Genomic DNA, 26735 nt, shown 5'->3' on the forward strand with positions numbered 1-26735 from the left:
TGTTCTGTTCCTCAGTTTCCAGAAGGCACCGTGTCCCTTCCTGTAGCTCCTCTTGGTTCATATTAAACTTAATGACTTGAGTTTTGTTTTTTAAATATGACACAGATTTTTTTTTTAAAGGTTTTATTTATTTATCAGAGGGGGGGGAGAGAGCGAGCACAGGCAGACAGAATGGCAGGCAGAGGCAGAGGGAGAAGCAGGCTCCCTGCTGAGCAAGGAGCCTGATGCGGGACTCGATCCCAGGACGCTGGGATCATGACCTGAGCCGAAGGCAGCTGCTTAACCAACTGAGCCACCCAGGGGTCCCCTGACACAGATTTTTAAACTCCTTGTAAGCATTTTAATAAATACTAACATTGTATTTCAAGATTTTATTTATTTTATTTGACAGACTAACATAGTATTTCATATCTGTTTTCGAGTTTTGTGTTTTTTTTAAGATTTTATTTATTTATTTGACAGAGAGAGAACACAAGTAGGCAGAGAGGCAGGCAGAGAGAGAGGAGGAAGCAGGCTCCCCGCTGAGCAGAGAGCCTGATGCGGGACTCGATCCCAGGACCCTGAGATCACGACCTGAGCCGAAGGCAGAGGCTTAACCCACTGAGCCACCCAGGCGCCCTGTTTTCGAGGTTTCTAAATGCATAAACTACCTAATTTCTTTCTTTGTTTTTTTTTTTTTAAATGCTATTAATTTCTTCACATAAGGCACACGGTACTCTCCTCTACGGGGAATGTAACGCCTCCGCTCTGTCCCCATCACAGCCCAGGTCCCAACTGCACCTGTAGCGTCAGTGCCAAGGAGGAAGGACGTGTTTGGGGCCCCTTTTGTGTGGCGGCAGTAGTGGCTCGGAGAGTCTGTAGGTCACAGTTCGCTTCCTGCCTGGCCTCAGAGAAACGGAGAGAACAGCGGGGTTAGATCACCGGTCAGTGCCGCCCTAAACCCACGTGAACCAAGTCAGACCCAGGAGGGGCATAAAAGATGCTACCCTTGAAGAAAGCATCTGACAAAAATGAGAGTTTTTGAGTTTTAGCAAGGTATTTACGCCTTCTACAAAGACATCTATTCAAATTCAGCGGTAGATGACCAAGCAGCTGGAGGCTCGCAGGGGACATCTTGGCCTGGCCCTGGCTTATCTTGTCATTCTCGCACAAGACCAGCCGTGCCTGCTCCTAGCACCTGGCAGGCCCTAGCTCTTGGCAGGAGCAATTCCCAGAAGAGTTCCCGATTCACAGATCAAACGTGTGTGCAGGGCCTGGCTGGCTCAGTCGGTAGAACATTGTCTTGATCTCAGGGTCGTGAGTTTGAGCCCCACAAAGGGCGTGGAGCCTACTTAGAAAAATAAATAAACAAAATCAGTTTCAGCGGGGCGCCAGGGTGGCTCAGTGGGTTAAAGCCTCTGCCTTCGGCTCAGGTCATGATCCCAGGGTCCTGGGATCGAGCCCCGCATCAGGCTCTCTGCTCAGCTGGGAACCTGCTTCCCTCTCTCTCTGCCCACCTCTCTGCCTACTTGTGATCTCTCTCTGTCAAATAAATAAATACAATCTTTTTAAAAAATTAGTTTCAGCAATTAAAAAAAAAAAGTGTGTGTGCAGATGGGCACAGGCAGGGAGACTACACGAAAAAGTGAAAGTCATGAATTTGTAGAATGAGAGCACGATTAGAGTGAATCCCCTAAAACTGCCTTTCGGTAGGATTATGATGTTGTTGAGTAAAGAGTGGGTGAAAATATTCACCTGCAAGAATTCTCCATAGCAGTTAAAAAGAAAAAAAAAAAAAAACAGTTAAAAAGTACAAAGCATGTCTATACAGGACTGGCTCGGAGGGATGTCCCAGATACTGTGGGGGGAAAAGAAAGTGAACGCTAAAGAGAAAGTATTAATAAATTCATAAAATAAAGTATTAAAGAACAACTTTTTTTTTTTTTCAGTGCCCCCCCCCATGTATTTGTTTGCATACAGATAAAAGTCTAGAAAGCTGTCCACTAAGCCATTAACTCTGGTTGTTTCTGGGAAGAAGGCTAACAGGAACTTTGGCTTCTGTGTTCATGTTTTTATATCACTTGCCGTATTTACATGTATAGATTTCTATTTTAATAAACCTTTGAAACCTATTTTTAGGCGTTTCTTCACTTGATCATATATTAACTTCGTGAATCATTCTTGAAGCTGCACTCAATTTTTTTTGTAACTGATTTTTGCAACTGGGGCTCAAGCTGAGGCTTGCACACACCCGATTTCAAACCAGCACCGCAGTTAGTTTTCCAGACCTTCTTTCACACGATGCAAAGAGCCACTCTTCGGTCAAACCCTCCTCCTGCCTCCCTCGGTGACCAGTGCAATCACCCAGCTATTTTCAGCTGCTCTCCCGACGTCCGTCCTGTAACCTGCCTCCTCCGTCTTCTGTTTCTCCTGTTTATTGGGGGAAGTGATGCATACTGTCCAGAGGGGACGATCACATGAGGGGGCTGGACTTAGTTGCTGACCTATTAAGAGATATCACAGGGGCGCCTGGGTGGCTCAGTGGGTTAAGCCTCTGCCTTTGGCTCAGGTCCTGATCCCAGGGTCCTGGGATGGAGCCCCGAATCGGGGGGGGTCTCTGCTCAGCGGGGAGCCTGCTTCCTCTTCTCTCTCTCTCTGCCTGCCTCTCTGCCTACTTGTGATCTCTGTCTGTCAAATAAATAAATAAAATCTTTTAAAAATTAAAAAAAAAAAGAGTTATTACGGGAGCTTCTCTCAATGTGTATTTATTTGTTTATTTATTAAAAGTCAACTATAGTGAGTCGGGTCACTCTAAGAAACCCTCAGTTTTGAGGCCTGGGAGTTGTCTGACCCAGGTGGGTCCCCCAGAGGGTACCACGCACTTTGGGGGGGCCTGTTCCTCCCTCCTGGGAGACAGAGCACACAGGATGCGCTGGTCATTTCTCAGGGAGCACCCGGTCAAATATTTGCTCTGAATCATAAACCTCATCGTACTTTTGGGTCAAAGGTGTTTTTTGAGCCTTTCTATGAAACGAGGCATTTCATTCATCACATAGCCTTGAGCGTACTACTTGCCAGTCTTCCAGGGGAACCACCCCTACCGCGTCTGCTCTGTGAAAATGTCCAGACCAGAGAAGGGGATCTTGCTACTTGCTGGAGGGAACCTGTGAAGAAGACCGGGTCTGAGACGTTTTGTGGGCGACCCATGTTGAAGGACGTGATCGGCCTGTGAAGCAAACCTCCTCCTCTTTGGGTTAAGAGCACGGGGGCAGTTACTGGGCATCCCTGCGAGCTGGGAGAACGTCTGGTTTCCGCCGCTGTCCCATCTTCGGACACTGGCAGATGGAAGGGTCAGGCCAGCAAACAGGTCAAGGCCGTGGCAACAGGTCACAGAGCTGGGATTTCTGGGAAACTCATGCAGTCATGATCCTCTCTCGCTCACGCTGCCTTGTCTCTGGGAAAACTTCAGCAAAGATGAACTTTGGGCCGCCCAAGTGGCCCAGGCGTGGCGCTCGGAAGAGCAGATCTCAGGCTCTGCTGCTGGGTCACTGAAAGTTCCGTCTCCTACGTTCCCTTGCACTGGCAAAATGAAACCAGGTTGAAAACCAAAAAGGAAAGCGGGAGGAACTGTGGTCGGGCTGTTTCATGGTCTGTTGTCATTAGCAACTCACTTTCCGCAGAGACTAACGTCTGAACGGCTGGGCTGGGCTGGGCTGGGCGGGTGCGGCGTGCGGAGGGGGACTCTGGCCCGCACAGCCGTCAGGTGCGGGGCTGAAGCCAGCGAGAGGAGGTCGGAGCGTTTCCCAGGCTCTCCGCCAGATTCCACACAGGCAACGCGGACGCACGGAGCAGGGACCTGGCCTTCCAGCAGGTTCCAGCCGGCACCCAGCTCTGATACCTGAAAGGGAAGGCACCCAGCTCTCCCGACTGCCGGAGGAAAGGAGCGAATGCAGCTGGACTCCTGCACACGGTTATGCCCGCAGGTGACCGTGTGGACGCGGGTGAGCGCCGCGCCCTGGTTACTGAGAGCGCGTGGCGCCGGCTGGAGTTTGAGACGCTCGGCGGTGTGAACTCGGCCGAGTTACCAACGTGACTGAACCTCGGCTTGACTCGATTGGATGGTTTCTCAGATTTAAAAGTTTAAGACAGGAAACACTTGGATACGACTGTTCTGCGTTGCTCTCGGGAAACCAGCACCCGGCAACAAGCCGGGCAGATAACTTACCAGGGGGCAAACAAAGTGCCGATGCTATATACCGACTCTACCCTCAGAGCTTCTGCACCCGGGCCTCAGGCCTGGACACCACTGCCGCAAGGGAGGTTCTGTGTGGCCTTTCCACCAGTGAGAAAATTCTGGAACTTGATCCCGAGTCTCGTGCACACAGAAAGGCAGGGCCGTGATTTGAACAGAACCACATCCCTTCCATTATGGGCACTTGTCTTGGCAGCAGCGAGCTCGGGGCCGACGGGAAGAGGACGTTTCCTGGCCCCGCTTGGATCTGGGTGGAGCCACCCGTCTGGTTTTGCAACTGGGAAGATGCCAGCGTTGATGTGTGCCATTTGCAGACCTACCCACGGGGGAGCCACGTGGCTTGTTGGGCTGCCCCTTCCCGGTTTGTGAGACCACAAAGGATTCCAGGAGGTGGCGCCACCGCTTCGGCGAAAACTGCCCGGGGTTGGGGGGGCACCTGTCAAGAACACACAGACGGTCTGTCAGCGAGAAGCACACCTTTCTTCTGTCAAGCTTCTGAGATTTTGAGGTGGATCGTCCAGCAGTGGCGGAGACGCTGGGCTCCAAATTCAGCTCACCTCGGTTTTTTTTTGCGTGTTCAGCTAACAAGTCAAGTTCAACAAAACGGATTAAAGGACACGTTGTTTTCCCCCTTTATAGAAAGAGGCCAAGTTGATACATGAATTAGCATTTTATTCAGGGTGGCCAAACCCTGCACACGAAAACGCAGATGCTCAGTTCAGTCTGAATTTCAAACACACGACAAATACCATTTTTAGTGAGTGTGCTCCGTGCAACACTTGGGACGCGCTAACACGCAACAGTAATTCATTTACCTGAAATTCCAATGTACTGCACCGCATCTGGCGCCCCGGATCTCATTCCCTTGCTGTGGACCCTGCTCGGAAAGGCCTTCCCGTCACCTCCACGAGCCAACATTACCCCCACATCCGGTCCCGGCCCGGATGCCGCTGCTTCCTGGAGACAGCCTCCCGCACTCTGTCCCCACAGCTCCCGAGTGGCCCCTGCCACCCATGCGCCCGCCATGCAGATTTCTAACAAGGCTTGCTTTTTTTTTTTTTTTTTTAAGATTTATTTATTTATTTGTCAGAGAGCGAGCGAGACCGAGCACAGGCAGACAGAATGGCAGGCAGAGTCAGAGGGGGAAGCAGGCTCCCTGCCGAGCAAGGAGCCCGATGTGGGACTCGATCCCAGGACGCTGGGATCATGACCTGAGCCGAAGGCAGCTGCTTAACCAACTGAGCCACCCAGGCGTCCCCCCCTTTTTTTTTTTTTTAATTAAAGATTTGTTTATGTATTTTGAGAGTGAGAGAGGAAGAGAGAGTGCGCCCGAGCGTGACTGGGGAGAGGGCAGAGGGAGAGAGAGAGAGAATCACAGGCCAGCTCCCAGCTGAATGTAGAGCCAGACTCGGGGCCCACCAGCCCGAGATCCTGCCCTGACCCGAATCAAGAGTCGGATGGTTCCCCAGATGCACCACCAGATGCCCCAAGGGTCGTTCTGCTTTCAGATTTTAGACTCCTGAGGGTGGAGGCAGATTGTGGGTGTGAGTGGAAATGACACACGCGCCACCTTAAAAAAGGGGCGTGACCTCCCTTCGTCCTTGTCCCCGTCATAGGCGGGTAAGCCGGCCTGGACCCCACACAGGCCGCGTGCTCGGGATGGCAGCAGCCCCAGGAGGGGGCTCCGGGTCACCGACACCCAGAGTCTGAGCTGAGCTGACTCGTCGGAGCTTGGTCTGGCCCAAGCTCTACCTGGGAGAGAAATGAGCTTGCTTTCTTGGCGTGTGGAGCGTGTTTCTCTGCTTGCAGGGAGATTTCCGTCCACAGGGTCACTGGGGAGGGAAGGGCACGAGGCCCGGGGCTCTGAGCCCAGGAGGGAGCAGCCCCCAGGCTGGAATTGGCACCAAGGCCTTCGGTGTCCATCCGAACCTTAGCTGGGTGTGGATTTTCGGGAAACGTGGGCCTGCCGTGGGCCGCGCAGAGGGAAGCTCTAGAACTCTGGGCGTTGCTCCCCTGCGGCCGCATGTGGCTGAGGAAGCACAACACCTCGTGTCCCAGCTGGGCCCCCTCCGCCACCACCCAGCGAGGGTCCGTGGGTCCACACCACGAGAATGGTTGGTTTTAGACATCCCATCATTTGTCTTGACTTCCAAACACCCAGCCCACATTTTATCGTCACTCTCTGCGTTTTGTGTGAAGCTACTGCACATAAAAAGACTCTTACAAATCAGCAAGACACGAAACAAGAGACAAAAGATAACGCAAAAGACTGATTTCCATAAACGGCCCCCTCAAAGCCGGTCTGCCGCGCGCGTGGGCTGGTGGCCTCACGCACTCAGGCTGCCCTTGGCTGCCTGGCCGCGGGGCCAGCTTTGGCTGACATGGCAGGGGTGTCTGCACGCACACAGCAGATGCGGGGAACGCACTGAGTCATCCTCCCTCCTCTCTTGGATCCCTGCCACTGTCAGGACCATCAGGCCAGCGAGTCCCAGCCGGCGCGGCCCGGCCGCTGACCCGAGACACACGAGTGAGCCCAGCTCGCAGTGGAGTTCCGCCAGAGTCAGCAAAACCACCCAATGACCCGTGGAGTTTGTTTTCTTTCTTTCTTTCTTTCTTTTTTTTTTTTTTGGTACTAGAGAGAGAGAGAGAAATAGAACACAGGTGAGCCAGCTGGAGATGAGGGGAGGGGAGGCAGAGAGAATTCCAAGCACACCCCCACTGAGCGCAGCGCAGAGCCCACATGGGGCTGGATCTCGTGACCCTGAGATCACTACGTGCGCAGAAACCAAGAGTGGGAAGCTGAACTGACTGAGGCACCCAGGCACCCCACCTACAGACTCTTGAGAAATAATTAACAGCTGTTGCTTTAAGCCACGGAGCCCAATGTGGGGCTTGAACTCAGAACCCTGAGATGATGACCTGAGCTGAGATCAAGAGTCAGGTCCTTGAGGTAGTTTGTTACCAGGTAATAGCTAACTAATACAGATAAAAAACACAAAAAGTCAATAAGCAGATCTAAAAATCTTTGATCTGACCCATAATTAAACACAAACTTGAAAGAATGAGCTATTAAGCCAGGTTAGTAGAAATCAGGTGTGGTGACCCAGCTTTGCTGGTGGCATGTTAGACTCAGGCACCTTCACGTGCGGAGGGATTCTGGAAGGGATTTTGGCAAAACCCAGCGTGGTGGGTGTGTGGCACTCCAGGCGCACCCCAACCTCCTTCTCATGTGACCTCATACATCACAGAAGCAGGAGAGTTATAAACTACGGCCCCTAGGCTCCGGTAGAGCCGGACTTCTGGATGTGAGCTGGATTCTGCTGCTTGAGTTTGGGGAGGAACCGGCGCTCCTGGGGGCAGACGGTCATCAGTGATTTGTTTCCAGGAGACTTCCTGACCGCTTCCGCTTCAGCCTAGACGGCACGCTGCTGCAGCTGGCAGGCGAGGGGCAGCCGCCCAGCCAGCAGGGATTTGCCTGACGAGGAAGGTAGGACTTCTCGAGGCCCAGGTCTGCAGGATGGCTCTGGAAAGTCATTCCTCATGTTCGACCAAAACCTGTCTTTGAACCTTGCTACGTTTCTGCACAGCAGCCCACAAGTGCAGTAAACCTCTGGTTCCTCACACCGGCTGGAACGCGTGCTGCTCTCAGGCCTGCTGCACCCCGCCACACACATTTACAACATGTCCTTGACCCGCGTCTAGGAATTTCTCCTCCACTTCTACACAGAAGGACACAGAGATCCGCGATCACCGTGCTGCTGTTGACAACGGCGATTCTCAAAAACCCTGGGTGCCTCCTGAATGTCTATGGGCAGATTACGGAGCACTGTGAATGACACGGGGGGAGAGAGAGGCGGCAGGTCTGCGGGGACGAGTGAGAAGCCCCGTCCAGGGTGCGCTGGTACGTCACGGAAGTGGCACGGCAGTAAGCACAGGGTCTGGTAGGTAATCAGAACGCGCCAGTCCGCCGCCAGTTGGGAAGCCCCCAATAGCGGTTCCTTCAGGTCAGTGAACAGGCTGGAGGGGGGATTTTTACTTGTTGTCTGGATTCTTTTTCACCAGGAAGAGGCTTATTACTCTTATCAGAAAAACTCATTAAATCAGGTGCATGAGAGTTACATCGGGTAAGCTTATTTCAAATCCACAAAGAATTCCCTGAAGGTGTGACACGGGTCAGGCACGGGGCACGGTGCTCCTGGGCTGCAGGAGTGAGATAGGCACCAGGGTCGACTTCAGCAGGCCCGAGCAGAGCTCACGCAGCCCCACACGCGGCAAACCACGCAATCGTAGCTACCAAGTGTGCAGCAGAGACGTGGAGGAGAGATGGGAGTCCGGAGCCTGGAAGGACCCATCACTCTGGGAGCTCCCGTGGCCTCCCCTGGCCTTCAAGGACCTCGGACGTCTCCTGTTCGTCCTGGGCTTGGCGAGCGCGGAGTGTTACACGCAGAGACTCGGTTAAAGTTTCCGACGACTCCATGAAGTTGGCATGTTATTGCTTCATTTTGCAGAAGGAATGAGTCTGGAGAAGCTAAGAAGTGAGGTCAAGGCCATGGCAGGGGCGTGGGCCCTCACCACTGTGTGCAGGGCAGGGAGGGGCCTCTCCCTGAGGGCGGGGGGCATCCGACGCCGGCAGCTGCAGGCACCGGCAGGCTGGAGGTGTACCCCATGAACTGGATACTGCGCGGAATCACCCTTTGCTCTACTTACTACCCCCCCTTTTAAAAGATTTTATTTGTCAGAGAGAGAGAGAGGGAGAACAAGCAGGGGGAGCAGAGGCAGAGGGAGAAGCAGATTCCCCATCGGGCAGAGCCCAATGTGGGCCTCGATGCTAGGACCTTGGGATCATGACCCGAGCCGAAGGCAGACACTTAACCCATGAGCCCCCCCCCCGGCGTCCCCCCTTAGCCCACCTTGAGAAAACCCAATGTTGTGCCTTCTCTGCACCCGCAGCCGAGCAGCTGACGTGGCTGCAGAGAGCAGGACGAGGGGCCTTAGCTGATGTCCTTCTGCATTTCCCGGGCCGGGGGCTCTCACGCCGCTGGCCAGACCGGCAGCCTCCATGCCAGCACTGCAGCCTGTCCGGGGTGCAAACCCACACCTCACGGCTCCCGTCTAACGCCCCGCTGGACCGTGCAGCTCGTGCCCAACAAGCGTCCAGGCGCACTCCCACACTCCTCCCCTGCCCGCCCGCTGTCCATCTTCCTCGGCCCGATGTGTGGTGATTCCACTCTCGGTTCGCTCAGGCCCGGTCTGCACCTCTCCTGTTTCTCTCACGTTCCTCGTCCGGGTCACGGGTAAGTGCTGCTGATCTCCCTGGACACAGGGCCGTGGGCCGGCGCTTGTCACCGCCGCACCTCCCCTGAGCTCGCGTGATGTCCTCTGGCCAGGCTCTTGCCCCCAGCTGGCATTCTGAACGGTCCCGGTCCAGCTCAGGCGGGTTTCCTCCCTCCGCGGCTCACACCCTCCTGTGGCCTCCCACGGTAGAATGGCCCCGAATGGCCTGGTTGCCCGGCTTCCTGTTGGCCACAGCTGGTGGCATCCCGCTCTCCCTGCACGCGGAGGGGCCGGTCTCGCACGCTGGTCTCGCTGCCCCCGGAGCGTCCACCCCAGAGGGCCACACACTTTGTTCAGGGCCCCCCCTGCGACCCCCCCCCCCCGCGACCCCCGCACGGCCCCTGCCGTTTCCTGGCCCTTCTCTGCTCTACTTTCCTTCCCAGAACTCCCACTCCCTGACGTTTTACATCCGTAACTAGTTGCCAGGGTCCAGTCTGTCTCCCCTGCTACAGCAGGCCTCAAAATTCCAGATGAGTTTCCCAAGGTCACACGGTGGTACCAGACTGCATCTGAATCCCGGCAGCCTGGTTCTGGCCCGTCCCGCAAACCACGCTCCGCTGTCTCCCCGCCCTGTGACAACGCCCGGAACGGGGCAGGACGGGGTGGGACAGATGTATCCCCAGATGTGGCTTCAGGGGCCCGGGAGCCCCTCACACCAGAGTCCACGGGGCCCTTCAGAGATGGGGCAGAGGCCCAGCGAGCAGCAGAGGCACGTGATCTCTCTCCAGGGCTCTTCTCAGGGCCGGTCCCTGGAACCGAGACTCTGGACGGGCTGTGACCGGCTTCCATCCCGCACACCCAGCAAGTCCTTCCCGCCACCACTGGGCCCTCACTTCCACCTTGTCCCCTCTGCGTAAGGACCCCATTCGCCTCCAGGCAGTGACGCCTTCCACACCCTTGCTGGCTCCAGGAAGCAGTTTTGAAAAGTCCATAAATACCCCGACTGTAAGTTCCCACCGACACACGTGCTCCGCCAACCCCACACCCGCCAATACCGATGCTACACGAGCCGCGCACGCAGTTGCCCTGGAAACTTCCCCCTCGCCATCCCTCTTCTTTCTCGTGTGCACCCGATCCTGACCCTGACCCTGACCCTGGCATCCCAAGCCCTGGGGCTTTCAGGCTCTCTTCCCCTTCCTTCCCCACATCCCGCAGAGCCTGGACCCAACGAACTCAGCCCTTATCTGAGCCTGAAACACTGGGGTCTCACCCTTTCTGAGAAAACCTGTGCTGTTCAACGGTCTTTCTACCTTTCCTGTCTTGTCACCACTCAGCAGCTCCAAGAGTGAGGCCTGCTTGGACCCAGCAGTCCCCTGTCCCCACCGGCCCCTCCAACTACCGGCCCCACACGGCCCTGACCCGGGATCAGACCTGAGCCATTGTCAGTTCTGACACCCCTGTCTCTGCTCCTGCCGAGCCCCAGGGCTGCACGGATGTCCCAGTTCCGCTCTTACCAAAGCAAAACAAGATGACAGTGTCAGAATAGATACGGCAGCAACACCGAGAAGCGTTAGTGATTAAAATAAAAGGTGTGCAGAGTTTTGCAGGGTTAGCCCTAAAGCTAAGGGAGACTGTGCACAGCCTCACCTCCAACATACAGTACAGGCAGGAGGAAGTAAGGGTTGTTTCTGGGCGGTGGGAAATAGGTGATCTCTGTTTCTCTGTCACCACTGGAACCTTTGGGGAGCCTTGCCAGCCGGAGGGACCCCACGGCCTGCTCTCAGGTCTGCCCCCTGCTGGCGGCCTCCAGCAGTGCGGGGCAGAGTGGGAATCACAAGCCGGGGGCACCTGAGGTCCCTGCATGGATTTCTCCATTTTTGGCCTGACGTGTGTACTTTCTTTTCTGTTTTGAGATCTCCTTTTTATTTTGTCTTGTGAATATTTTCTTACACATTTTTTCACAGTAATATACGTCAGGCTGTGGCTATTTTCAAGGGATTACAATTTTTACTGATTTCTATCTCCTTCCAGAGGCTTCTGCCCCTATTGGTCTTAGGAACAAACCCTCACGCTGGGTTGGGGGGCGTGCAGGACCAGTCAACAGCCCTTGAGGAGATGGGTGGGAAAACACGTCAGTGGTCAGCTGCCCAGATCACCTTGGTGAGAGCTCTGGGACCGTCGTGTGGGGGATGGGGTCGAGGAGGGCGGGCCCAGGGGGTAGGGGGCACCGTCAGCAGGCCGACACCGCCACGGTCTGCATGATGGCCGGAGGGCTTGAACCTGGGAGTCACAGAGAGACAGTGAACTGCAGGGACATCGACGTGGTGGCCAGTCGGGTTCATGTGCAAGCAGCCTAGAGAGAAAAGTCGGTTTGGGATAAACTGGGTGTGGCAAGGTCTAGAACGGGCTGGGGTCACAGGGGTGGAGTGTCCCCGCAGAGGTGGGCCCCAGAACAGACCAGACGGCCAGGGGCCACACAAGCAGGGGGACCCCAGCTTCAGGAAAAGCCAGAAAAACCCAGGCGTGTGTCATCAGCCGTGGTGGGGGCCGGGCTTCTAGAGGACAGGAAGGACTCAGACCCCTGAAGTGAGAGGCCTGTGACCGAGGGCTACTGACCCACCTGTCGGGTAGCGAGGCCCGGTCACCCCGCGGAGGGGCAGTGTGTGTGAGTTGGGGGCTGGTGCCCAAGTCTGGCGGAGAAAGGGTGCCCGAGGTGGAGTCGAAACGGGGTGGGGGGGCACAGAGCAGGCATGTGGGTCCGGCACTCAGCACGTGTTCCAGAAGTACGAACCCCCACTCACACATCGGCCACATAATAACTTAAACCCCGCTCCGTGTCCGGCACCGTCCGGGCCGTGTAGACAGCGAGTGAACAAGGCAGACAAAGTCCTGCCCCGGGGCTCACGCTCCTGTCGCGTCACGGAGACGGAGGAACGGAAGAGCAGGACCCACACGTGTGGCCAGTCAGGACTAACAAGGAGCAAACAAGCAGGGACGGGGGACGGGGGGTCAGGGTTTCAGATCGGGTGGCCTGGTGGGGCCTCCCTGGAGGTGGACTCAAGCTCCCACGGTTCGGAAGTGAGGGTGCAACTCACTCCTGGCGAGGTGACCCGAGGGGCAGGCGGTTCCTGGACCGTCCCTGGCCCCTTCGCCACAATCAACACCACTGGCGTCGGCACTGTGGTCTCTGGTGCTCCAGAAGCTTCAGCAGCCACGGTCTACACCACAGAATGGAGTCGGGAACGTGTGGGGAGCGAAAACGCGGCCTCATGCTGGTTCGTGGGGCAGACACACAGCTGGAGGTGTGTGGGGACCCCGCTCGAGCCGCCACGATGGGAAGCTGCGTGCGTGTGAGCGGGGAGGGCGGCCGGCGCCCCCAATGCCCCTCTGATCCCCCTGCGGGTAGCAGGACCATCTTCAGACCCAAAGGGCAGCGACATGGGTTATCTCCAAAGCAGCAGAAACCAAAGCTCAGACTGGCGTGGGTCGCACCGGAGGCCACTCAGAGGTCATGAGACAGATGACGCCAGCAAATGCTGGCTGTCACACTGGGAACCAACCTGTGCTGTCTGCGATGACAGAGAACTGGAAAGTCTCACTCCTTCCCCCGCCAGCACGACAATCAGGCCGGGCCAGCGTGCAGTCAGTCCTGACCGGCTCGCGACCAGCAGAGAGGATCGAGTCTGGCCTGTGCCCGACACGTGTCATTTCCAAAGACCAACCTGGATTAACTATTCTTTGTGACCCAGAGAAGATGATTTTTATCACTTTCCCCCAAAAGGAAAAAGGAAAAGAATCCGAAGGTCTGAGCATGCAGCCTCCCTTCGATCTGTTTAAACTGCTCCAGAACTTTTGGTTACAGAGTCAAGTGTCCTCAATGCCCCCAGGCTGCAGGGGGCAGGGGCTCCGGATAGGAAGTGCGGCCAGCACTTGCAGAACAAAGGCCATTCTTCCAGTGGGACTCTCGCAGCTGCGTCTTTTAGGTGTGTTTGTTATCTGAAGACAGCCCACGCAGAACCACTAAATAAAAGTAACCTCGAGATTAAAACATAGCTCGGGGCGCCTGGGTATAGCTCCATGGGCTCTGCCTCTGCCTTCGGCTCTGGTCATGATCTCAGGGTCCTGGGATCGAGCCCCATTTGGACTCTCTGCTCAGCAGGGAGCCTGCTTCCTCCTCTCTGACTGCCTCTGCCTCCTTGTGACCTCTGTCAAATAAATAAAATCGTTAAAAACACAAAACAATAAACATAGCTTAACCAGCAGCGCTTAGAAAGTACAAATATTTCCATTATTTCCTTGCATATGTCTGGGCAGGCGTCCCTTTCAGGCTACAAACCAGAGCGAAACCACCGTAATGAACCAAGAAGCGAGGCGGGAAGGAAGCAGCGGCCAGCTGTGCTTCCGGCCCCCGCACCGTCAACATCCTCGCCCTGGCCTCCCCCCACGACATTACCCACAAAACACGTGACATAGTTACGTGAACTCATACTGTGTTACAGTCACACGGGCCACCTGCTTCCCTGAGGGCTCCAGACACCGACTCCAAGAACATCCCCTACCTCCCCTCAAAGGGCAGAAAAAGCCGAATCCGGGTCACGAAAAGTCTCTGCGTGCGGGTCACGGGCTCCGCAGCCGGCGTCCTCACGGCCCGCTGGCTGGGGATCCTGACGACCGCAGCAGCAGGACGTGGTCACCACGCCTGTCGTCCTCGCTCAGAAGCACTGTCAGGTCTCAGGGCAGCGCTCGAAGCACTGGAGGACGTCCGCGCGGCGAGCCAGCTGCCGAGCCAGGGCACCCGAGGCATCCGGAGAGTCGCTCAGCCCGGACTGCAGCAGGAGCCTGACACAGGCTGCGTGCTGGCCAGCGCAGGCCAGGTGCAGGGCTGCGGGGACACAGAAGCCACACGGACTTGGAGCAGGACCCCGCAGCGGTGCCCACCCGGCGAGCGGCTACATCCCCAAACCAATCCTTCTCCCACGTTTCTGCGACTCCTCCCGGTGCCCCTGCCTCTTCGGGATCAGAGCATTTTCCTTCTTAACCTGACTGGGTTGGAAATGGCTTTATAAGAATCACCCAGTGAGAGAACGTAAGAGATTTTTGTCTCAAGCAATGAAGCAGGTTCACGAACAGGCAACTTTAAATGGCCCAGAAGCCATTTTAAAGGTTCTGTGAATTCTCTGCGTCAGGAAAAACACTGCCATGAATGAGAATGACGTGATGAACAAACGGACACTTGCTTCCCTTCGGGAATCAGGGCTCCAGGTTCCTGGCGCTGTGAGGCCTAGGATCCTGTGTCCTGCAGACAGACTCGTGTCCCTGCACGTAGGGACCGTCCTCGTAGCCTTGGACACGGCTCCTGAGCATCACAGACACTTGCCAGATGCCGTGGTGCACCCAACGTTTGCAGAGGCTTATTCTAACCCGAGTCTAAAGAATTAGCTCTGAAAAGCTTTCTGAGCCTCACGTTTAAAAGGTTATTGTGGGGAGCACCTGGGTGGCTCAGTGGGTTAAAGCCTCTGCCTTCAGCTCAGGTCATGATCCCAGGGTCTTGGGATCGAGCCCCGCATTGGGCTCTTTGCTCAGCGGGGAGCCTGCTTCCTCCTCTCTCTCTGCCTGCCTCTTGGCCTACTTGTGATCTCTGTCTGTCAAGTAAATAAATAAAATCTTTAAAAAAAAAAAAAAGGTTATTGTGGGGGGCAGCTGGGCGGCTGAGTTGGTTAAGCGTCTGCCTTCTGCCCCGGTCATGATCTCAGAGTCCTGGGATGGAGCCCCCCGTTGGGCTCACTGCTCAGTGGGGAACCTGTTCGGGGTTCTCTCTCCCTCTGCACACTCCCACCACCTAAAATACATAAATAAATCCTGAAAAGAAATTATAGTGATTCTAGTTTTCAAACGCACTCCAAAGAGATATGGCCTCGGGAGAATCTGAACTGGGGGCCACTGAATCCACCAGCCAGTGCTTCCAGGCGCACACGTGGTCATGGTGTGACCAGCACAGGCCCCACCACTGCCATGGCAACAGCGACATTTCCAGAGCTTCGCAAACGCGTTGTTTCAAAGACGGGCTGCCGAGCCGCTGGAGGGATGGTCTGAAGCCAGCGTGTTCCACAGCCAGGGTCCTGCGTCATTTACATCCACCACTAGTCACTCCCCAGCCGCACGGGACACGAAGCCGTACCTGATCGCTTCCTTTCGTCTCTGGAGTTGATGTCGGCACCCAAGGACAGGAGCTGCTGGACTGTGCTCACGTGTCCTTCCTGAGGGTGAGGTGCACTTGTTATCCTGGGACGAGGGCCCCGACGAGCCCTTCAACACCAACTAATGCGGGTCACGTACTTTTTCTAAAATACTCAGCTGCTACAATGGAATTTTCACAACTACAGAAAGACCTGCATGGCTCTCAGGTTCCAGTGTAAACTGTTAAATCTAGATTTTGGGAACATTTGGTTATGAAAACACAAAGGATCTACTCCATAGGCCAAATTACATGACCACAGTCGGCAGCAGACATCCGAACACGTGCTCTAGAATCTCTCCCAGCAAACACGCTCTTTGCTGGAATTTCAAAGCGAAGATAAACAGGGAGACCGTGACCCCTCCTGGACGCCCGTCACAGCACACATCCCAGCACGTGTCACCTGACAGGATTCCCGTCCAACCGGCCAGGCTGCGAGGACCGGAGAGACACGGAATCACGGCTCCGAGGCCCATCCATCCCCCCAATGGCCTTGGCCAGGTGTGGGTCCCCTCATCTCTCCACTGCCTTTCTGGGGGACAGGAGAGTGCCACTCACGGGAAATAACTATTCCTGCTGCTGGGAAAGCCAGTCGGGGCAGCCAGCCAGTGCGGCTGAAGATGACCCACCAAACTCTCCTAACGCTCCAAGCTGGGCTGTAAGCAGCGAGCGTCCGCGGCTGCAATGCTCCCTTCTGGAATCTACTGTAAGGACAGAGCAGCAGGACTTTACGTGGGGGGATTCGTAGGGCTGCAAACAACGTTATTCCTGAACACGGAACAAGGGCGTGTGCAAACTAAAGCTGGCGCGTCACGCGGAGGGAAGGTCTTCCTGGAGAGACAAACCTTAGCGGCGAAATGCAGCGGTGTCAGGCGGCTGGGTACGGCCCTGGCATCCACATCGGCGCCCAGCTCGGACACCAGGAAGCGGAGGGCCTCGTTCTGCCCGGTGACGGCTGCCCTGTGGATGGCCTGCATCCCCAGGGCATCCCGCGTGGCCCAGCAAGCCTGGGGGGCCGGAGAGAGGGGGCCGTATGTGAGGAGCGGGGACCTTCCAGCGAGCCCCGCGGCCTCTCTGGCCGATCATGGGGGATACCACGCTCCGGCCACGGCACCCTTGGCGGGCGGCCGGCGGTCACTCCTGCGCACCAGCAGCGTGCTGGGCCCTCCTCCTCCTAACTGCTCCCCGCACACCCGACACGGGACCCTCGCAGGGGCCCCAGACAAGGACGTCTGCCTCCTCCTCGCCCACGGTGACACTGACCCCTGATCTGAGACCCACGGGAAGGACCGTTTCTGTACCTTGTGCTGTTCGAGCAGCAGCCTGGCCACGGCCGTGTGGCCGCACTGAATCGCGTCCATGAAGGGTGTGCACCCGCACCTGTCCGCACGGTCGGCTTCGTACGCGCACCTGCCACACGAACCCAAAGCAGCAGGTCAGACGGGTCCCCGCCGCACACGCAGGCCACAGAGACCGGAGCGCGGTCCCCGGCTCCCAAACTCAGCCCCTCCTCGGACTTCCTCACCCTGCTTGTGCGCATCCTCTCCCCCTCGTGACCGGTCACCAAAACTCAGGTCTGGGTCCCCTTCTCCCGCTGTGGCTCCTGCCTTGCTAACCCTTCTCACAGCCACCGGACCACCGTGGGCATGGCCAGTCCTCCCCGAAACCTTTATCTCCCGATCACAGAGGAAAATCTAAACGCTCGCCACCCGGGGTCAGGATAAGGCAGCATCTACCCGTCTCCCCACGCTCCTCTGGGCCACCTGCCTCCTTCCCGGTCCTCCTGCTCCCACCGCCTTCCCAGGGCTGCTTTTCCCACCTTCTCAGTCCCACCGCCCACCTTCCCCTGCATCCTGCCTTTCTCTTTCCCTACTGCTCCCCTGTCCTGGCCTTCCTGTTCCTCCCTGTCCTTTTCCTACTTCAGTCTCCCGTGGGACCACCCTCCGTCCCCGCCCTCTGCACAGTCGCCCGTCCTGCCGCCTCCGGCCGCCTCCCTGGTCCTGCTCTCAGTCCCAGCTCCGCGTGGACCTACTGTCTTCCGCTCCGACCTCCTCTGCGGGCCTATCTGTCCGACTTCCTTCTTGGTCCTGCCTCCTACCTGACCTATCTTCTGCCTCTCCTACCTCTCCTCTCTTCTTCTGTCCTTTCCTTCAGGGTCCTGTCCGTCAAACCTTCTGGGCCCCTCTTACCACCTGTTCTACCTTTGTTATGATCCTACGTCTCCTACCCTCTTTTTGCTCATTATCATCTCCTCCAGCTTCCCAGCTTTTTGCTGCCTTTGCATGTGCTGGTCCTCTTTGCTTGGAGCACTGGTTCCCTTTTTTTTTTTTTTATATTGGACACAGAGAGAGATCACAAGTAAGCAGAGAGCAGACAGAGAGAGAGGAGGAAGCAGGCTCTCCACTGAGCAGAGAGCCCGATGCGGGGCTCCATCCCAGGACCCAGAGATCATGACCTCAGCCAAAGGTAGAGGCTTTAACCTACTGAGCCACCCAGGCGCCCCTGGTTCTCCCTTCTTCACTTCAATTACAGCTTTGATATGCCCTCATGGAGGCCTGTCTGCTCTCCACCCACAGTAGGACCTTTGCTACCTCACAGTGAAGTCCTGTTCTCTTCTTACTACTCAGTAACTGCTCAGATAACCTCTTCCGCTCTCGTGAGTTCAGTCGTCATTTCTAGGTCGATGATGCCCGCATCTGCTTCTCAGCTCATACCCCTCCCGTGGGCTCTGGATCTTGTCGGCAGCTGGGCACTCGACATCTCTACGTGGGTGCCTCGCAGGGACACGCAACTCATCGCATCCAGAAGGGAAATGATCATCCCCCCAGCAAACCTGCTGCTCCTCCAGTGCTCTCTGTCCCAGCAAATGGCATCCCTAGTGGCTCAACGAGAAGCCCGTCATCCTGGACGTCTCTTCCCTCATTCCCGTGATCAATGATTCACCTGAATCCACTGATTCCGTTTCCTAAGGACCTCCGCGTCCTTCTCTTCACCCCTGCAGTTGGTGTCTTAGCCCAGCTGCCGCCCTCTCTCTCCCGGGGAACTGCAGCGGCCTCCCGACGTTCGCGACACCCACTCCCGCTCCCCCCCAACCCACTCCCTCTTTTCCAACGCGAGGATCTCTGAAGAATGCAAACTTATTACTGTCCGCTCTCCACTCTGCTTAAAGCCCTTCCGTGGCCCGGCGTACTCTCAACAAAATCTCAAGTCCTCGCATCGTCCGGGTCCGCCCTCCGCCGGCCTTTGCTCACGGCGCCCTGTTCGCCCCATTGCTCCGGACGCGCCCGCACACGTGGACCTTCAGTTTGCTACAGCACCAGGCTTTCCCTTGGCTCCGAGCATTCACGGGGACTGTCACCTCTGTCTGGAAAGGGGCCCTGCCTCCCCCTCTCAGCCTCCTTCAGATCATAGCTTGACTATCCCTGGGGCCAAGATTCCTCCCTCCCAGTCCAGTTAGGTCATCCTGGCATATGTTCCTGGAGGGAGCCCGTGACTCCTTGTTCTCCTCGGGCTCGCGGGGTGTGAACGGGGACTCCCGTCTGCCAGCGTGCGAGCTCCACGAGGGGACCTGTGCCGGCCAGCCTCTCCTGCGGCCCGTGCATCTGGCACAGTGCTTAGAGGGTGCTGAGGCATTGAGCCTATGAAAACTGGCCGAAAGAGCAGATACACGGGTGATTTTTTCTTGTCTCATGTTACTCAGCGATTTTTGTTGTAAATTCTTTGAGTTATGTCCTTTGTTCATCTCTCTTTGGGTGCTTGAGTTTCTTTCTGAGCTATTTTTCTGAGCTTTTCCTGTAGCATCGACATTAACTGTTACAATTAGTGAATCCTTTCCTCCACTTGCTGTTTTATTCTTACCTCTGGAGAAGCACCTTCACCGCGTCTAAACAGCCATGCATCGCTGGGAGAAGAGAGCGGAGAGTCAGAGCGTTCAGAGCAGGTATAAACTCCTCCTTCCGTCTCTCTCTGCCCCAGCCTTTTAGCTAGGACTGATGGGAAACAGTAATTAAATCAAGGACACTGTTACCATCCTAGAAAAAGAAAAATTTAGCTAGGTAACTGGTAACGACGATGTTTTCACTTAACAGGCACTTAGCCAACACTCACTCTTTGTGAGCACGTCCATGGCGAATTCTCAGTCCTAAACTTTCCTCCAGTGTTGTGCTGCAAATCCTTAGGGCCGGTCAGTTTTTGCCCAGGGAATGTAAAACATATTAATAATGATCCATGAGAAAATAAGGAGGAATGTAATTCTCCTACTAAAGAGAATGACACTCAGTAACAAAGATTTCAACTATCTGTTCTCCACTCTCTTCCGTGAATGGCTAGGGGCTGATCGTTTCTTGGGGAACTAGTCAAACAATTCGTAGCAGAGAAAAGTTCTTCTACTGACCCATCAAGATTTAAAAAGAATTCCTTGGTCCCTAACTGCTCCCTGAAGCTACAATATTTCCTAAACTATATCATGTCACAGGTAGTGATGCTTTGAGAAACCAAGGCCCTGTACTCTAATTCAACGTACTATCCAGAAGGCTACAGATCATTTTTTATATTTCTTGACCTGGACTCCTGAGGTCTTTATCTATGGGGTCTTCCATCACAGCACTTTCTGCTTTCCAGTAATTTAAAATGATCTATGACTAGATAATTCAGATTTAAGGATAATTAGTTGTATCCCACATCTTTATTGACATCATCACTAGATAAGTCAAAGACACTCAGGCAGGCACTCAATTACAAGTTCCTAGATTTATTTAAACAGATTAGCACTGTGGTAGGTATCAATGAAGGTATAGGGAAATACTGTCTCTTTTCCTCCTGCGGGTAACAGTGACAACGTAAACAGAATCCTGAAAATAGCCATGCCTGTGTGTTCTGCGCTCAGTGTGTGTCAAGGGACTTAGATACATCGTGTTCCTTAACCTCTACAGCAACCCTGCGACGTGGGCATCATTATCATCATTATTTTGGGGATGAGGAAATTTGCTTCAGAGACTCAGTCCCCTGCCCAAGGTCAAAGACAGTGAAGAACAGAATGAGCTTTCCAACAAACTGGGGTGGACAGGACAGATACACACGAATACGAGAAAGAGCATGTTATGGGCCACGTTCCATCAGCCACAGGAACAAACTCTGTGCCGAAATACCCCAAAGCTGCTCTTATTCCTGGCCCGCGAGTTCACAGACCCCTGTAGCTCTGTGGGGGCCCCTAACTAGAAGGCGTTCTGCGGGCTCAGGGGAGCAGCCTGCGCCCCTGTGCCTGCGCCCCTGCAGAGCTCCTGGCCATACCTGCCGTGTGCAGAGGCGTTCTCCCGATTTTGCTCTCCGTCTCCCAAGCGGTGGGGCACACGGAGAGCAGGTACTGGAGGATCAGAGGGTCGCCCTCTCGGCTGGCAATGTGGAGACTGTTCCAGCCATCTTTGTTCTTCAGCAGTGGGTTGGCGCCATGTTCCACGAGGTCCTGGATCACCTCCAGATTCTTCCTTGTGCAGGCCATCATCAAAGGAGTCCTAAGGCCAATCAGGAGAAACTGTCAGACGGAAGGGCAGCTGAGACATTACAAGGGCGCGGCTGGGTGTTCTGAAAGGCACACGCCCTTGGCAGAGGTGGAAAACCTAGAGGGGTCTGAGAAGCAGCAAATCTGTGTGGAGCGGCAACTTTTCTGGCCACTGTGAGGCTCTGGGAGAAATAGAAAGGGAAAGAAATTAGGATGTAGGTGTGCCTGCAGGAGGGGATTACTGAGGAGGCAAACCTGCTTCCGGGCCAGTTTAAACTGTGGGACCAAACTGAGACAGTGACAAACTGAGTTAATGAAAACCATGGACAGTTTGTATAGAATAATATATTTTTTAAAGATTTTATTTATTTATTTGGGAGAAAGAGAAAGCAGGCACAAGCAGAAGGAGAGGTAGAGGGAGAAGCAGGCTCCCCGCTGAGCAGGGAGCCCGAGGTGGGGCTCTATTCAAGGACCCTGGGAACATGACCTGAGTGGAAGGCAGACGCTTCACCGGCTGAGCCCCCAGGCGCCCCATCTTGAATAATATTTGTGTTAAAGGTACTCTGCTGCACTTACTCCATTCACTTTAATCAGTAATTGTTTATTAGTTAAAGTGTGCTGAAAAAAGGCTAAAAAAGAACATTTGATACAGTGCCTACCCACGAGGAGCATACTTTGGAGACACAAATGGAACAGTGTGATTATAAGTTTCTGAACTGTCTTGTGTCCACAATTATGGGAATAAACTACACTAATAAGAAGGAAAGTGGCTCTAGCCTTCCTTTTTTCATAAATGATCTTGGGTAAGACATTTCTATACCATGAGCTTCTGGTTTCTCATATGCAAAACATGGGAGACATAACTCCCAGAAAGCAAGGGCAGGTCTTATTTACCTCCTGATTCCTGGGGTTAGGACCTGTGTCAGGCACACAGCAGGAACTCACTATACGTAGGATACCTCACAGGCTGCATCTAGGATCTGTCTTCTAAGATTTCTATGATATTAACTAATTACCAATATTTTTGGCAGGAGGATGTAGTAAGGAGAGTGAATACGAAATTAAGAGGGAGGAACCCAGATAAATGAAGGCTGGAATCTTCCAGAAGGACTTCACAGAGGGAATAAATCCTGAGCAAGGCAGGATGGTTAAAAAAGCAGGGAAGGTATTGCAAAGCCAGAAAGGTGAGAACGGGCAAAAATATCTCACCGCGGGGTGGCTCAGTGGGTTAAGCCGCTGCCTTCGGCTCAGGTCATGATCTCAGGGTCCTGGGATCGAGCCCCACATCTGGCTCTCTGCTCAGCAGGGAGCCTGCTCCCCCCCCCACCTACTTGTGATCTGTCAAATAAATAAATAAAATCTTAAAAAAAAAAAAAACTCACTGCAATTACACCTCACACATACATACTCCAATGAACGTTGCCTCTTTAATGGTTTTTTGCAGAGAGGCCAGTCCCCTAGCCACAGAGTTGTTCTGAGCCATGTATGAGGTCTTACATCTGTTGGAATGGTCTTTAGACCAGTTGGCCAGCAGCAGAAGAAAACTAGTCTTGTGCTCAATCAAGCGGGCTGACCCACCATTCCCAGCAGGCAAGACAGCACATTACTTAACTATCCGTGTAGCCACTGGGGTTCATAGTGACATCAGATCAGAAATCACCTGCAGGCAGGAACTTCATTAGGTTACGACTCTTAGGATGTCATCAACTTCCAGGAGCCCCCCACAGTGGTACTGGAAACTATGTCTGTCTAACAAAGAGCAGTTGGTGTGCGTGATGGTAACCGCGGAACGTCTGGTCTGTGGACCTGCTCACGCAAGGCTATCTGTGAGCTAAAACCATACACATCCAGGAAGCGTAAAATACACGGGTCGTGGTGATGTCGATTCCTTCGTCTTGGTACTGCACTGCAGCAGTGTGAGACCATAACTTTGGGGGAGACTGAGGAAGGGGCACACGGGGCTTCCCTGAACATTTCTTCACGACCTTCTGTGAGGCTCTGCTCCAGAGACAAGTGAGAACAACGTTACTGGCAGAGTCATGACCCAGCCCGGTGTCGCCCTGCTGCAGGCAGCACAGACGATTCGCGGTGCGATCGCGTTCCAGAGTGTTCCCTAAAGGGAAAGAAAGGGTTTGGACAGGTCTGGGAACAGTTAACCCCCCAAGGGTACCCCGCTGTTCGCAGAGGCTGATCTGTCCTCCAGGGCCAGGTTCAGACGCTCCGGTGTCAAGGCGGAAAAGCCCACGGGGATCCGTGACTCTGCGGGGAACGGGGGGGGGTGTCTTTGGGGAACCCGGCCACCTACCAGTCGGCTTTCTTGAGGCAGTCCACCGCGGCTCCTCTGCCCAGCAGGTAGAGCACGCAGTCCCGGTGGCCCTGCGCGGCGGCCTCGTGCAGCGGCCGCTTGTAGTCTCGGTCGGCGGCCTCGACGTCCATGTCCCAGGTCTCGACCAGATAGGCCAGCACGTCCCGGTGCCCGTGGCGGGCGGCGCAGTGCAGCAGGGTGTCCCCGGCCGGCCCCGCGCAGCCCGCGCGCCCGGCTCCCCGCAGCTCCTCCCGCAGGGCGCACAGCCGGCCCTCCTGCGCCAGCCGGTGCAGCCGCCGCGGGGCCCCGCGCGCAGCCATGGGCGCGGGCGCGGGCGTGCGGGCCGCCAGCCCTGCCCCCCGCGGCCCCCGGGACGCCCCGACCCCCGCGGCCCCGTGCGGGGGCGGCCCTCCGGCGGACCACTCGCCTCGCGGGCCGGGCCGGGCCGTGCTCACGCGCCCCAGGCTCGTCCGCAGGCGGCCGCCGGCCCGGGCTGCGTCTGCGGGCGCCACACCAGGGGGGAGGGGTGCTGCCGCCCGGCCTGCCCCGGGCCGCGTCCGCTCCGCGCGGCGGCACGATCCGCCCGGCCCCGACAGACGCCCGCCGCGGGGAGGACGAGGAGGAGGGGAGCCGGCGCCGGGCGGCACCCGAGGGTCAAGTCTCCGGGCAGCCGCCGGCTCCCAGGGAGGGGGAGGGGCCCCGCGCGTCCCCACCCCCCGCCCCTCCCCCGCCCAACCTCCGCCGGCCCCTCCGCCCGGCCGCGACCCCTCCTCGGGTCCGCGGGAGCTCGGAGGAACTCTGGGAAAGTTTCCACTCGCCCCCTCGGCCCCAGCGGAAGCACGGGCGGGGCGCGGTCCGCGGGCGGTAGCCGCGCCCCCTGGGCGCGCGCGCTCCTATTGGTCGCTGAGGCAGTCCGTCAGCACGCCCCCTGCGCGTGCCGTTCCGATTGGACGTGCGAGCTGTCCGTCGGCCCTGGCGGCGGGCTCTTCCCGGGGCTGCGGCGAGGGCGGAGCTGGCGGAGGAAGTCCGCGGCCTGCTCGGGCGGGCGCTGCCCTGGGGACGCTGGGACTGGGAGGCCGGGCGGCCGGGGCCCTGCGGCGGCGGCGGCGGTGGCGGAGACGGCGGCGGCGGCGGCGGGAGGCCCGGTTCGGAGCGCCGTAGTGCGTGAGGCCGCGGACGTGGCAGGGAGCGCGCGGGCGGGGCGCTGCCGTGTGGACACTTAGGCTCTCGGGGGCCTGAGCGGGGGTCCGGCTCGCGCGGCGGGAGCAGGTCCGCGGGGGGCGTGAGGGCCCGGGGCGAGCGCCGCGGTGCGGGGGCTCGGGTCCGCCGCGGGCGGCCGGGCGGGAGGGGCTCGGCGGGGCGTGCACGGAGGCGGGCGGGGGGCGCCCCCGCACGGGGGTCCTGCGGCCGGGGAAGCGGCGAGCGGCTCGTTCCCCGTCGGTTGCAGAAGGAGGCGCGGGGGACGTGGCCTCCGGTGGCTGACAAGCCGGCATTTCCTTCTCTGCCCCGGTGTCTTGACCTTGGGCGAGTCATTCGATCGTGTCCTCTCCCGACTCCCTCATCGGAGTCCCCCCTTCTCGGACTATTCAGAAAATCAGGGCGACGTGGGAAGGCCTGGAGCTTGGCTTGTGCAGAGAACGTTGAGATCTCAGCAAGCTGAACGGGGTGACGGGAGGGACCAGGGCAGGGGCTGAATTCTTAGCCGGGTCTCACCGGGTGCGAGTCGTTCCGACCCCCTGGTGGTTTCAGTCCCGAAGTTGCTACAGTTGACCAGGCCGGGAAGCAGTTGGGCTGTACGTTTTGTGTTGCGCCGTACGGTTTACAGAGTCGTTCATTAATCTGCAAACAGCCCTGCGAGGCATCATTACCGGCAGGGAAATGGATGCCTCCAGAAGTTAGGGATTTTCCCGTGGAGCTAGAGGTAATAGAGTCCTCTGGAACAAAGGACGGTGGCACCCAGTGTGTGCCTGCTGGGGCCTCTGGTGTGGACCCATGCAAACAAGCTCATTTCACTAATGAGCGGACTGGATTTGGCCAATTTACTGAGTAATATAGGTAGGCACTGGAGACCGAACTGGGTCCAGTATCAGCTTTGCCCGAGTTACTGTTCCATTATATCTTGCCACTTCAGCGAAGGGTAGGCATAAAGGTATTTCGAAATGTGTGGAGTTTTAGAACATGCCCAACGTTGCTCTTACTGTGGCTGTTCGTTTGGTGCCAGTGGAAGCTGAGCATCTTGTAATTTTTTTCTTTTTTTTTTTTTTACGGCTCATGCCCCCAGCCCCATCCTAATTACAAAAGAACCCGCCTTTTTTTTTTTTTTTTTTTTTTTTTTTTTTTTGCCTTATGTCTCAAGTTCCCTGTTTTTAAAAAGAAAACGGGGACACATGGGTGCACGATAAGGATACTTCAAATCCAGGTGCTTGGTTACTTACCTGGTACCCTCCGTGAAAATCCTCTCCCGAGTTCTTTAGGAACGTAGCTTCTGTATCCCCTTTGAGATAACTAGATGGTAACATATACGCGTCTGACCACGGCCCTTGTGGTTTTTCTAGATCAAAAGCTTGGTGTGGAGGGGAGGAATCTGTACAGTGAGCTGACAGATGGAGCTGTGCTTGGGTCTTGCTGATTTCCCAGTTGGGCTGCCTCTTTCTTTTCTGCAGGCTTTTGGAATTTGTGGTCTGCCGTTTAGTGTCTCATGGCTCGGGTAGTCAGTATTGGCATTGAGATTTGCTACGTGGCTGTGTTCTCTCCTTTCTCATACACTGTATTTTGTGTTCCTGTAGCATTCAGCTACGGTTGTCGGTGTCCTGATTGTTGGTGTGTTTTGTGGTCTGGGAGTGTGTGAACACTGTTGGTATCGGTCATAGGACTGTGAGTTCAGTTTTGCTGCTGTCCTCTTTTCTCTGCTTATCATATCCCTCTACCCTTCATAGGTGGATTTTATTTGAAAACGGAATTGGAGTCTGTCTTGGCCCTTCTGGCATGGAAATCACTGACTCCTAGAAATTTATTCTCCCAGCATCTTACAGCTTCACCTGTCACTCATGTGCTTTTTGAGGACCAGTCTCCTATTTCAGAGTTCTTCTTGGAGCTTAACTCGGCATCCCACAGATAAATTTAAAATGAAGCAAAACAAACAACTGCTTTCAAAACACGGAAGTGTTCATTTTCCCCTTCCAGGAAAGAGCAA

General features: G+C 55.8%; 2 protein-coding genes across 16 annotated transcripts in view; one reads left to right on the forward strand and one right to left on the reverse strand.

The window, feature by feature from the left end:
• Positions 1 to 594: 594 nt before the first annotated feature.
• On the reverse strand, positions 595 to 23862 carry ANKRD16 (ankyrin repeat domain 16). 11 transcript variants are annotated; one of them, XR_009404888.1, is made up of 8 exons: positions 23543 to 23862; positions 21030 to 21250; positions 19599 to 19641; positions 17042 to 17150; positions 16586 to 16747; positions 15684 to 15762; positions 4205 to 4667; positions 3723 to 3877 (listed from the first exon to the last, which is right to left on the reverse strand). XR_009404888.1 is itself a non-coding variant. In XM_059404015.1 (7 exons), exons 1-7 carry the CDS (start codon positions 23860 to 23862, stop codon positions 4270 to 4272), a joined length of 1332 nt encoding a protein of 443 aa, XP_059259998.1. In that variant the 3' UTR covers positions 4164 to 4269. The 11 variants fall into 11 exon arrangements, 7 of the variants coding, with proteins under 7 accessions (XP_059259998.1, XP_059260002.1, XP_059260001.1 ...); XR_009404891.1 differs by lacking the exons at positions 3723 to 3877; positions 4205 to 4667 and adding exons at positions 11493 to 13710; positions 14065 to 14387; XM_059404015.1 differs by lacking the exon at positions 3723 to 3877 and having other exon boundaries at positions 4164 to 4667.
• A 742-nt stretch (positions 23863 to 24604) lies between these two features.
• Positions 24605 to 26735, forward strand: part of FBH1 (F-box DNA helicase 1) — a 47831-nt gene continuing 45700 nt past the window's right edge. Inside the window, exon 1 of one of the 5 annotated variants that reach the window (XM_059404023.1) lies at positions 24605 to 24702. In XM_059404023.1, coding sequence (XP_059260006.1) covers position 24702 — 1 coding nt within the window. In that variant the 5' untranslated portion in view covers positions 24605 to 24701. The other 4 variants (XM_059404025.1, XM_059404027.1, XM_059404024.1 and 1 more) reach the window with 4 other exon arrangements.

This window comes from Mustela nigripes, chromosome 6 (genome assembly GCF_022355385.1).
Source record: "Mustela nigripes isolate SB6536 chromosome 6, MUSNIG.SB6536, whole genome shotgun sequence".
NCBI lineage: Eukaryota > Metazoa > Chordata > Mammalia > Carnivora > Mustelidae > Mustela > Mustela nigripes.

What these genes read in the sequence shown, in the direction of transcription:
- ANKRD16 (XM_059404015.1), bottom strand. Translation starts at nt 23,862, where the DNA reads ATGGCTGCGCGCGGGGCCCCGCGGCGGCTGCACCGGCTGGCGCAGGAG. An exon ending in CGCTGCATTTCGCCGCTAAG is followed by an intron (nt 15,763 to 16,585) that starts GTTTGTCTCTCC and finishes CCTCACCCTCAG; the next exon opens with GAAGGACACGTGAGCACAGT. An exon ending in AGACGAAAGGAAGCGATCAG is followed by an intron (nt 4,668 to 15,683) that starts GTACGGCTTCGT and finishes TGTTCTTGACAG; the next exon opens with GTGCCCCCCCAACCCCGGGC.